The sequence below is a fragment of the Spermophilus citellus genome (assembly GCF_964194105.1).
Source record: "Spermophilus citellus genome assembly, chromosome: 8".
NCBI classification, from domain to species: Eukaryota; Metazoa; Chordata; class Mammalia; order Rodentia; family Sciuridae; genus Spermophilus; species Spermophilus citellus.
The window spans coordinates 138,931,123-138,944,134 of record NC_138189.1 but is presented as its reverse complement, the minus strand read 5'-3'; the positions used below and the strand labels follow the sequence as shown (position 1 = coordinate 138,944,134).

Genomic DNA, 13,012 nt, shown 5'->3' with positions numbered 1-13,012 from the left:
AAGGTGGTAAAACCCGTCAGGAATGCTGCTGAAGGGCAGGTGCAAGAGTCATGTGGCAGGGCCAAAAACCAGGGGACAGAAACACAGTGCAGCAAGAGAATAGAAGCCCCCAGGAAAGACATGGAAGGCAGGAGGGAGGGAAGGAAAGATGGAGAGCAGAGGGAGGGAGGGGATAGAGGGAAGAGACAAGGAAAGACAAAAGAAAATAGATTTTTTTTTATGTGCTTAATCATATTGAAAGTTCTACAGGGTCAGGAAAGCTTGAGGACGGGATGAAGACAGGTACAGAGATAACAACAATATTTTAAAGAGGCAATTACTAATTCCAAAAGTTGTGCATTAAAAGAATTGGAATCATAATATATGAAATGGCTAAAGGGTGAGGCACCATGCAAAAATTAGCCATGTAAGCATGAAATACTTTTCTTTTTAAAAACTTTCTTTTCGTTGTAGATGGACATAATACTTTTATTTTATTTTTATATGGTGCTGAGGATCGACCCCAGTGCCTCACTTGTGCTAGGAAAGCACTCTACCTACCACTGAGCTACACCCCCAGCCCCAGCATGGAATACTTTTAAAGTCATAATCTGTGATAGAGTTAGCTATATCGAGAGTATGGAAGAGAAAGAGAGAGTGTGGAAGGCTGGGCATATTTATGAGGATGTAGTGTAACTGAGCAAAATCCTTATCTTCTATGGAATCAAATAATTGAAAAATTGAGGAATAGCAGTTTATGGAGATAAATAAGGAAACAATGAACTGAAGTGGCTGCCGTTGGAAAGCAGAGTTTAAGAACAGGGCAGGTGGAGCAGGGGACCACCATCACTCATCACAAGCTTTGCAAAGGCTGTTTGGCTTTCTGATCTGAGTATGTGCATTATTTGGATAAAGTAAGCAGTATGTATTTAAGGAAACTGAACAGAGGGGCTATAGATTTTTAAAGTTAGAAAATATGTGTACTCAAAATAAATTTCCAAAACAGCTGTGAATATTAAAGGTCTATTCTTTCTATGCAGATTCTACAGCTAAAAAGCTTACAATGATATACTTTACAGGGTACCCTACAAATTTTGGTAAAATAACCAAAAAGGGCAAACATGTATTTGTGATATACAAAGCCTCACTAAGAAGACACACACACAAAGAACAAAGTAGCAGAGTAGTCAATGACTTATCTAGTTTTCTGATTGCAAGTTCATTTTCAAAATGATTCACCTTCTGCCTGTCAACATAGGGATTATTCTTGGGCTCTGGGTAGCCTGTGGCCCTCCTTGACCAGCAGGCAGTCTCGTGCCTTCAGTTTTCTTCTTTAATCGTTTTGCCATTGTTTTTTGTTTGTTGGAAACAGGGACTGTGTTTGCTTCCCAGCAACCTCATGGCTGCTCCACCGCTGGAGATAGCCACCTCCTTGCAAAGGATTCTCTTTGACTTGCTTTTCCAGTTCTTCTGTTTGATCTCAAAAGTAGGCTTTTGTCATTTGTGCTACTGTTGTCCTCACTGGAGCTGATAATCAACTGAAAATGCATTTTTAGCCCAAATTTTGAGAATTGCCACCAAATGGTTTATTAAACATCCTTATGTTTAAGATAGTTAGGCCCCATGCAAAAATGCGCTAGAGAGAGAGAGAGCGCGCACACACACATACACACACCAGACACACACTAGAGTGCAATCCTACCCTTGAGAAATAGCAACATTAGGAAAAGATTAATAGATGGATAAGGCCAAAGTAAGTTCTGTGTATTTTGTTATAGAAAAACATATTTGAAAAATTAGAGAGCGATCCAGGAGGGTCAATCCATGATGAATAGATGCAGAAGAAATTAACAAATGAACAAAAAATAAGAGTGAAGGGAAGGGAGAAATGATCAAAGAACTAATCTAAGAATATGCGTATTTCCAATGGTTGAAATTTTATTTGTATTTTACTTGTCAATCATTTAGCTTAAGTTTTACAGAAATTAGGAAAAAATGCTAAGGAGGAAAGAAGGTGGGCAGAGATAATGGAAAAGAGAGTGAGGGTGGGAGGAAGGTTTTAGAACCACCTACTAACGCAGGGACTCACAGCTACTGTATGTAAATTAACAGGATATAATGGCATTGCCCTAATCCAACTGGCAAATCAATTCAAAACTGTTCTTTTTAAAAAAGAATTTGCAAAGTGTGAACTTTTTTTTTAAATAGGGACTTCTCCTTCCTTAGTTTTTTTTTTCCTTGATGGTAGAATTAACACCTATGTATATTAGGAATTTAGAAATATGTATGATAGAAATACAGAAAACTTATTAAAACATGAAATTCAAAGCCATAATCACTCAACCTTACCAACCAGAAATACCATTTCTAACACTTTGAACACCCTTTTTCTATGTGTATTAGACAACACAGTCTGGATTATAACATAAACTGTTTCATGATCTGCTTATTTTACTCATATTAGGAGCACATCTGTGTGATTAATCATTCATTAGTATCATGATTTTCATGTACATTATTTTTTCCAAAATATTTATATTGATTCCAAATTTTCACTGTCACAAGTACACCATGGGCATAATTTTTGTTAATCCTTTGATTATAAGGAATATGTAAATATTGAGAAGTGGAATTACTAGATAAATCACATCCAAAGTTGTGAAAGTCTTTTTTTTTTCTTCTATCTTTGGTTCTCTCCTTTTTGAAATATCCAGGAAGTGATGATGTTTCTGTTCATTTCTGAAAGTAATGGACTTTCATACAAGTGTTCCAAATAAGCAAACATCTATACAACTTTCTTGAAACAAATGTGGCTACTATTCTCCTCTGGTGCTTAAGCCATTTGTTAGAACTAAGTGTTGATCATGGTCCTTGCGGCCAAGAAAAAATGAGATGAATTTTTTCTAGCAACAACTGAAAACAAAATCGAACTATATTGTACTTCCTGCCTGTAATTCATGCTAGTATTTGTGCAATGCACCCCCAGATAGTAGAGCTGACTATTCTGTGAGCTATGTAAATATTGCTCTGCAATCAGATAAAAACATGAAATAAACGAGGTTTGCAGAAAGAAATCCACATGTCTGTGTTTTGAAGCATCTTTCAAGCAGTGGTGAGTTAATATTTCATTAAAAAGCATGCTTTTACCTGTCAGTACTTTATGAGATTAAGAAGTGATTATTCTAATGAGGGTTTGCCTGGGAAGGTTCTGTCCACCCTCAGAGCACCTTATGATAAGGAGAGAGGAGCAGAGGCCCACAGATTGAATCCAGAAAGCCTCACATTTGCTCCTTCACCTGGCTAAGCCCTTTCAAAACATGACCTCTGCAGCTCATGGCTTCAGTGACTCACAGGCAAGCGTTAAGGACCAAAATGAGCACCTTGAAAATTCATGTTCCAGCAAAGACAGGAACTTTATCCCAAGTGAGCACCTTTCAAAAGCAGTTTAGTGAGGGTGGGGGTTATGGGTGGGTACATATTGCACCTATGTGTCTGAAGAATCTGTGAGTTGAAACTAATCATCTTTGGTCTGGGTTGGAGAAAATACTGGTGTAAAAACAGTGACTATAAAGGCACAATTTGATTAAGGTTAACAACAATTCACTGTGACAACTTTCACTCTCAAAAATCTTGTGATGCCTCTGTGTTACCACAAACACCCCTACGTATTGCCTCTGTTTGTGCCTGCTTCAGAACTTAATCTTTTAAAAAGTACATAAAATGTTGCATTTTCTAATAGTATATATATGTAAATACATATACATATACATATATATATATTATGAATATATTTTAAGATGAAACCAAGATAAAACATACAAATTTCACATTTCAATGATATTTTTATACCAGCTACCTATTTCAGTTGATGTAAACTAAGCTATACTTTTATTTATCCAGACAGAATTTCTTGAGGGCTGCTGGCATGTGCAGACAAGAAGCCACTGTGAGGTTTTAGGGTTGGAAGGCTGTGAAGGACAAGAATGAAGCCACAGAGCTCAGGCTTGTCTCTGCAGGCCAAGGCCACCCCCCAGCCCTGTAGCTTCCATGGATTGGGTGGGGGTGGGGGTAGAGATAGGGTGGGGTACTCCAGGAGATACGAGATGCAAACAACCAAGAAACAAGACAAGATCTGCCTGGGTTCCTTCCCAGGGCGCCCAATGCACCCCATTGTGGATGCATATCCTATCATCAGTTTAAACATGAGGGCCTCTAAAACAGAATTCTGCAAAATCTCCAACTACAGTACTAAAAAGGGATGGAGCATAGAGTAGCAACTGGTAGTTAAGTGATCCCCATGAATTCATCTATGATGGGGGAAGGTAGAGATAAAGTGCATTTCCCTACTTCTTCTTTCCTTCATGGAAGATACAGTGTTAAACTAGAGCTGGCTTAGATGTCACTCCGTGGTAGAACACTTGCCTAGCATGCACAAGTCCTGAGTTCCATCCCCCAGGACTGCAAAAAATAAATAAACTAAAGAAGCTGTGGCTGCTGGTTACTGGTCACGTTGAGCATCAGTAAGTGCTTGTTGGTGAGTATTTGCTACCCAACTGTGGCTGCATGAAAGACCCTACCCTCCCAAAACAGGAAGACAGTAGGAAAAAGGAGACTTTGTTTTTAATATAGCACCAAGGTACATTCATCATCCAATTTTCCCAAAATAGAGCTGAATGAGTTGGACAGAGGTCATTGTAATCTCAAGCAACAAGACTGCAACTGCTTCTAATTGTTGATACCCTAGCAGCAAATGTTTCAGTGCTGACTGGTCCTACAAAATCTACCCTCGGGCTCATTTTGAAAATACAGAAATCTCTCCCACATTTGAACATGGAGAATCCAAATTTCCCATTATTCATAATTCAATCAGGTAGCTGAAGGTTGCTCAGGCCTTAGAAAATGGTTATAGGTAGCCTTAAGCATCCTGGCCTTCCTGTCACCCGAGTCTGGGATTGAACCATCTGGTAGGAAAGTTAATGAAGTAGCAAAATGTTTGGCCATGGGTCTGCAGCCTGCCTTCCCCAGAGTGAGAATTTTGTAATGTTTGGTTCTTAATCTGCAGGCAGGAGCAGGAAATTCGAGTCCTAGGCATTCAAATACAAGATAGTTGATGGGGTCAGCCTTTTTCCATCTCTTAGAAGAAAGGGGAAACATACCTAAGAGCTGCAACTCCAGGAGGACGTGGAGGGAGAATTTCGGCGGGTAATTAGACCCTGCTCAGGCAGAAGCTCGGAGAGCATCACACTTGACAGCTTGAAATGCACGGGGAGCAGTGCTCCAAGCGTGTCTCACTTTCACACTTACCTGACCGTGGGATGGAAGCGCGGCGTAAGCCATGGGCTGATTCATCACTCCTTTCTGCTTCATGAGAAGCATGCGCTTCTGCTCCTCGCTCAGGTGCGCCCTGGGAGCCTGGAGCTGGGGTGGGGGCGGAGGCTGCTGCTGTGGGGACTGCTGCGGGGGCTGCTGCTGCGGCTGGATATACGGCATCAAGGGGTTCTTGTTGGGGTTGGCCATTGGTGGTGTCATTCTCTGACTCAAGTCTGCGTTAAAATGGGTCAGAGGTTTAGTGTTGCCGTAAGTTAGAATGTTGTGCTGTTTGTTTAAGGAGTTTGTACCCAAGTTATTTGGCTGATGATTGATTATATTTATGTGGTTCTGAGGGAGGTAGTTATTCATCGTGGTCTTCTGCAGGTTGTTTGCCATTGGAGGCACTATAGGGTTTTGGTTGTTAAAGGCTTGGGGGTACATCATTGGGCTATTTGGTTTTTCTGCAGGAAAAGCTGCTCCGTATGGACTAGATGGAGGCCCCAGGGGAGACCAGCTTGAAGTCTGATTTGAGTGTTGCTGCTGCTGCTGCTGCTGCTGTTGCTGCTGCTTCTGCTGCATGAGTTTGGCCCTTTGCTGCTGCTGGGCAGCCATCTGTTTGAGCTGCTCTGCAGGAGACATGTCAGAGCTGGGCACAGCCACCGGGCCTGTCCCTGAACCGGCCACTGTCACTGCGGCTGGATTCAGGAGATAACCGTTGCCGGGCCGCGGTGGACCTTGGCCTGGGGTATGGGCTTGGTTTGGCGTTTGAGGGGATGGGACAGCGCAGTTGGCTGGTGAGCTGGCAGGGTTCGGAGCTGCGGGAGTGCTGGCCACAGAAGGTAAGCTCGTGGTGGTGGAGACGGAGGAAAAGGGAGGACCCGAAGACGAAGGCCGGGCCTGGGGGGAGCCCATGGAGACGTGTGCAAAAGGAGAGTGAGAGGGATCACTCTTCACACTGGTGCTCTCCTGGGAGAGAGGCGTCTCCGCGGCCGCCTGTGAGAATTCCGGCTCCTTCTTCTCTTCGAAGTCCTCGTTGAACAAGTCCTGTATGTCATCTTCCGGAACCGTGTTGGCCAACTCATCTATTAACTCCTGCCACTCCTGGTCATTCAGGTTAATGTCTGAGAACAGCTTGTTCTGATTAGAAAGAGATGTTTCGGATGTGTCTATGCAAGTAGGGTCATCGAGAGGTTCCTGTTTGAGGTCCTTGCTCTGCAAGATGGCAAAGCTATCCTCCAGGTCACTACAGCCGTTGACAGGGAGTTTGATCTCGGGGAGCCTGCCGTTCTTATTAAGATCCTCCAGAAGCCCAGGAGTGTGAGTCCCGCTGTTCTGCAAGGGCAAAGAAGGCTTCAGGTCAAGTTGGTGAAGAGGGGAAGCTGAAGGCAGGGGCATGTTGTTGGGCAAACTGTTGATGGCTTCCATCCCTGTGGGAATGTCCTTTCGGATCCGCTTGCTGGTCGGAGAAAAACTCCCATCGCAAGCTCCATTCTGTTGGTCTCCGTTAAGTGGGGATCGGGCTCCTTCCAACTTCCTTTTCACAGTCTCTTGTAGCTGGAAAAGAGACAGAAGAGAGGTTGACTCAATCTCCAACCACATTTTCCTCTTTTAAGCATCGTTATGTGCCTGGTTGTGAACTAATTTTAAATGCTTTAGGATTCGTAAGAAAGAAATGATGCTTCTCCCTTTAAATCAGGCAACAAACACTGAAATTCGAATTCTATGGGGAAAGGTTTTGCTGAAAAGCAGAGTTTGGACACCGAAGAGAAAGCCAGCTGAAGACTGGAAGGTAGGGAGCAAAAGAAAAGGTCTTAAGGAAAAATCATCTGTTATCCTTTTCCAAATGAATGCTAGAAACGAGACTTGGACCTAAACACATCATACTTGAGAAAGATGTTAATACCCATCTTAACGTTCTTGCCACACCTTGAGAACATCAAGGAATTAAATTAACATTTTGAAGAACACTAAAAATCCCACTGAGGATATGGAATTTAACCCGTTTATTGAGTACCAGACAATAGAAGATGAATACTGAACATAACCACAAACTTCCTTTCGGTTCCTGTTTTACAACTCACTCCCAATACCATGTTGATCCAGTAATCTACTCTCTTCTCAAAGCCTGTTCGACTTGGCTTCCATGATCTCTCCCTCTTGTGCATTTCCTTCCTTCTCCCCACCTGCTCTTTCTCAATCTCGTGTCTTCTTATTTGTCTAAATGATGGGACTCTTTAATATTTTGTCTTAGGCTTCTTGGTTTTTCCTCCTGGCAATTCTACATGCTTCTGTAGATAATTTCACAAATTACAACAGCTTTGACTCTCCTCTCCAGGCTTATGATCCCAAATAGTGTACCCAGCGCCATCTTCCCCGCTGAGCTCCATTAACTCCAAGGCTCTCCCCCTGGATATTTCACAGGCAGTTAAAACTCAACATTGAGCTTATTATCGTTTGTTACCCAAATATGATCCTCGCCAATGTTCCCCACCTCAGTATCTACTCGGTTACCCAAGATAGAAATTGACGCATCTTTCTGAAGCCTCCCTCATCACCAGCCCCTCTAACAAGCTCCCTTCCGTCAATCTACCCTGCCACTCCCCTAGCCAGGGACCCTGCTGGCCTCTTTGGTCTCCTGCTGGCCTCTTTGCCCTGTCTTCATTCACCCACTCACTCTCTCATCAGTCCTTTGATTCTCTGTTTTGTTCTCTTCCAATGAATCTCTATGCTCTTAAAAAAAAATTTTGTCCTTCCTGTTTATAACCCTGCAATGATTTAATGCTTTGTGTATGGATTAAAATCTATACCGACTCCCAATCAAACCACCTGGCTGCTGCGGGTCCTTCCAGTTCACCTTTTGCTTCTCTGCTCAGCATCTCGATCCCCCACCCCTCACCTGTTGTTCCACTTCCAGTCAACTCTTCTGCAACTCCTCCTGTTACTTCAGCGGGCAGGCTTCCTTCTGCCTCCAGGGCACTGCATGTGCTTCTTCACCTCTTGGGACACACTCCTCCTCCCCACACCCTTTCCCTGGTTAATAGTTGCTTATTTTTCAGGTGAGATCACAGTTAGCCTTACCAAGTCTTATCTTACATGCCTTCCCCACCCGAACAGCTCAGGAGCCTTCCCTGACCCACCCACACTGGGATGGATGTAGGGGAATGAGTTCTTCGAGGCAATCTAAACTTCCCCATCAGAGCTGTTATCATACCTTGAGCCCATGACTTACTGACTTACGTGCCTGTTTAGCGGACTGTGGCTAACTTGCTTTCGATATATCCACAGTGCTGCACCCAGTGCTCAGCTTCTTAGCAGTGGTTAATAAATAATCTCGAATTCAACAAATAAACCTATTGTCCTAAAAGAAGCAAGCTTGACTCAGAGCAAGAGGCAGCACCATTGACGGTAAGGAATGCTGGCTTTTGAGACTCGACATTCCTGGTAACAGGAGTGCTGGATCTCTCACTCCAGAGGGTGTGACATCCACTTAACTGGGCCCATTTAAGAAGTCTTGTTAAGAGAGACCTTTCTAATTCTATAGGTTTATAAATTTTAACCCGAATTCACCTGTGTGCTGCTTTTGTGGTTCTGGTCTAAAGGCTTGGCATAGACTGGGTATGGGCTGGTGACTGAGGGAGCTGAGGTTGCAGTGGCTTTGCACAGGCAAAGGGGGAAGGGAGCAGGATGCAGGGTGGGAGGGGGACGGTGGAGCGGCTCTTCCACCTGGGGGCTGCTACTCTTGGCAAAGCTGCTGTGTTAGAGAAGCTGTGGCAGAGGAGCAGGGTTCCCCTGTCCCCATCCTGCTGAACCCACACATGGAGCTGCCAAGGCTCTGGAGGAGCCCCACGTATAAGAAAACCAATCTCATGGTGATATGGTCAGTTTCAAGAACTGTCACTCACGGCTGTGCACTTTCAAACAAGCAGAGAATTCCATTGTAAGAAGAAGGAATGGAGGAAAGGTTCTTAAGTCAAAGTCCAGTGTAACCCTTGTTCCTGAATCTTATATTTTTAACCACAACACCAGACGCTGTCTGCAGTCACTATATAGATGCTCCTGAACTCTGAAGCCAAGGTCCTAACTGGGACACAATGGGAATTTGACTTCAAAGAAAATACTGGTTCAATCCATCATATCAGGTAGACACTGCTCGAAAATGATGTAATTTATGGAATAAACCAAAAAGCCATGGTTCTGATCATAGAGACCGCAGACACTTGAATGCAAGGCTCCAGCGGCAAGTTCAAATATCATAGCTTCAGGACTTGAGGGAAACAAGGCTCGGGGCACCTCTTGAAGTGATGTGAGACCACAGAAAATAAACACTTGTCTTAAAATGAACTCAGAAAGCAAAGGTCTGTGATTCTGTTCTAGGTTAGGTAATGGGTGGGACAGGACAGAGAAACAAAGACGCTCCATGTGTTCCCCTGTAAGATGGTGGTGGCACACCACGGAGACACGTCTGGCTGGAAGCCCAAGTTGTACCTCTCATTAGCAGAGTGGGTGCAGCAGGAGGGTAGTGTCACAGATCGGGAGCAAGGCTCTAGAGTCAGAACTCCAGGCTCAAAACCAAGATCCTGACTCGATAGTCAACACACATAAATGTCACTACCAAGATCCCTACATGAGAGTCAATGTACATGAATGTCACGCCACTCCTTAATGATCGATGGCTATGATACCCTCCATTAGAAAGGAATTTACATGAGGGCAGTGAGTTTTCTGTTTTATTCACTTTGGGGTCCCCAGGAGTTCATAGTGGACGCTCAATAAATACCTGTTAAATGAATGAATTTTGGTAAACTCACAACACATAAGCCTTGATTTCCTTCTCTGCAAAATGGGTTAATAATACCTAGCTCATAGAGTGACTGTGAAGATGACGTTGAATGAAATAATATAGAAAGGTACCTAGGAAGCCTTAGTTTTACCATTTTAAAAATTCAGGGATGTGCATAGTCACAACTGGCAACTGAGATAGACTGCTTCCTGGATCTTTGAAATACAAATAGGTAGAATGATAATATTTCCATTCCCTGGCTGGCAAAACCCTAATGTTTTCCAAGCATCTGGTGGAGCTTTTTAAATATGAACAACAAAAATCAAATTTGCAATTCAAGTCCAAGTGCGAACGCATTCATGTCCTAGATTGTACAACAGCGGAGGCGAGGTTGCTGAGGTTCAGATCAAATACGTTTTCAGCACGCCACCTGAATGGAGCTGCCAAGCACCGCGTGTCCCCAAGGGCCTCCCGTTCTCCACCACTGGCCCCTTTTAACCCAAATCTTGATATATATATTTCAGGTATCAGCGTATTGGAACATAAGCAAGACATCATTGAAGATGCTGGGTTATGGTTTTTCATGTTGTGTTTTGTTTTATGAGGCCCAAAATAGCAGAGCAATCTTCCCATCAATTCTGTCTGTCTCATCATCCTTTGTTATATGGGAAGGTGGTCTGAGAGTCCAATTCTCTCTTTAACGTCCCCTGTGGGAGAGGGTCGAGAGGGGAGGAAGATGGCCAACCGGCTGTGTGTTTGAGAAGGCTGGCTAATGCCTAAGCCGCCGGCTCCGTGAGCATGAGGGAAATGTCCTGGTGAGGTCCTGCCTGAAGGCCTCAGGTCCCGGTCTCAGCCCAAAGACTTAGCAAGTCCCTGGCCCTTCCGAGTTACCATTCCGGGAGGCTCTTCACAGGGTTGTACCCTTGTGGAAGAATCACAGAAACTCTTTTCTGAGCATCACAGCCCCTTGCTCCTGAATTACCATTATTACATATAAATGTTGTGTCCCATGAAGAGAAGCTGTGGTGCCAGGAGCCCAAGTGTGCCATTTATCCAAGGCCTGTGACAACATGGGCTGCTCTCATGTGTCAATGACTCTGGAGGAAACAATTCCTCCTCCTTAATGGCTCCAGCAATAGTCCCTTGTCCACAGGATGTGGCTTGATGGTTTGTGTTTCTGTGAAGATGTGGTGTGTGTGTGTGTGTGTGTGTGTGTGTGAGAGAGAGAGAGAGAGAGAGAGAGAGAGAGAACGGGGGTGGGGCATATCAGTAGTAACAAGAATAGTTTTGTCTTTGGAGTTACAAAGCACTTTCACACACAATCCCACTTTATTCTTGTAGCAAGCCCTGGAGCAGGCCAGGTGCTGTTCTGATGGTTCTGCAGGGAAAGGGGCAGTGTTTGGGAGGAGGTGGAAGGGGCAGGTGTGGATGACACCCATGACAAGGACAAGCCTGGCTAAGACTACCAGCCCTCTGCTGACACAGTGGAGCACTCGAGGTGTCCCCTGAGCCAGAGTGTCCACAATAAAGAGATCTTTTCCTTCTTTCGACTTCTAGCTGTGCTAGCTAGTTCAAAGCAACTCTCCTTGCTCTGTCCTTGATTTTGCATGAAACTGGACAGAGTCCCTGAGCTTGAGAATAAAGATGGTAGTGCTACTGTTAATAATGAGGACTCTAAGATGGAAGACATTGGCAGAAACCTCAGATTCCCTGTCTCCTACTCCTAATGGTCTTTAAAGGGAGGTTTTATTAGAACGTTCTTACAAAGGAGGGACTCAAGGCAGAGTGAGATTAAGCAGTTGTTTGAGATTACTGAGAGAAGTGGCTAAACTCAGGGCTGATGCCACAGCCCACCCTACAACCTCATCCAGGACTGGGCCACGTATCGCCAACCTTCATCCTCGGCATGGGTTCTAATGCAAGGATGCTCTCCAGATTGTATTTTCAGGAATCATCTTCGATTCCACCCTCTCCCTGCCACTTGCACACAATTAAAGCTCAAGAATGCTCTGGTCTTATCCTGTAAGAATTTTAGGCCCATCTTCACCCCAGGGCCAGCACCTCCATTCAGATCAAGACTCCTCTCCTGGATTTCTGCATCAGTTCCCACGAAAACCCTGCCTGCCTGCTTCCTCAGCCCATTCCCTGTGGTTTCTTCTTCCTTGTGAATCTCATCGAGCTTGCTCTTCACTTCAGCTGGGTCTGGCACACGGGCCCTCCCCAGCTGGATCCTCAGTCACTCCAATCTCTTTGCCCACTTGGCCTCCAACACCAACCAGTTCCTGACACTAGCTATGCAGTCCTGTGGCTGGACAATGGAATAAGTTCTGAGAAAGGCACCTTTTGTCGATTTGGTTGATGTTCATCAATGATGTGTTCCCATGGTGTGCTTAGACAGGAACGGCTACGAGGTCACTAGGCGATAAAAACTCACGGGACTGTGGTATATGTGGTCCGTGGTTGATGGGAATGTCGTGATACATTTAGTGTCCATACTTAACTAGTCCCCAGGACACCCCATGGTTCTTTTCTCTCTGAGCCTTTGCACCTGTTATTTCCCATCCAGCTTCTTCACCTGGCCATTGATCCTTCCCAGTTCAGTCTAGATATCACCTTCTACGCAGCCTCTCTCCGTGCATACTAATGCATGTCACACTATAAAACTGTTTTCCTTTTCCTTCATGAGTGAATGAATAAATGTTAAGCAGAGCTCTCAAATAACCACACTGAATTCATGTCATTGATCCTCAAAGCAGGCACTTGAAAATGTTTAGCTGCATAGTGTTTTCAAGGAAAATGTACAATTTCTTTTGGTTAGTTGGAAACACTGGAAACAGACCATCTCTTCCTTTGTATTTTTAAAGATTCTAAAGGTCCAGGAATCCACATTAGGAACCACTAGGGAACACATATAGTGATTGTGGAAAAACAACAACAACAACA

At 44.2% G+C, this 13,012-nt stretch overlaps 1 protein-coding gene across 1 annotated transcript in view; it reads right to left on the bottom strand.

Moving 5' to 3' along the window:
- MAML3 (mastermind like transcriptional coactivator 3) overlaps positions 1-13,012 on the bottom strand; it is a 396,777-nt gene that overhangs the window by 153,807 nt on the left and 229,958 nt on the right. Inside the window, exon 2 of the mRNA XM_081304141.1 lies at positions 5,284-6,843. Within this exon, the coding sequence (XP_081160267.1) occupies positions 5,284-6,843 (1,560 nt within the window). The remainder of the gene's footprint in view (positions 1-5,283; positions 6,844-13,012) is intronic.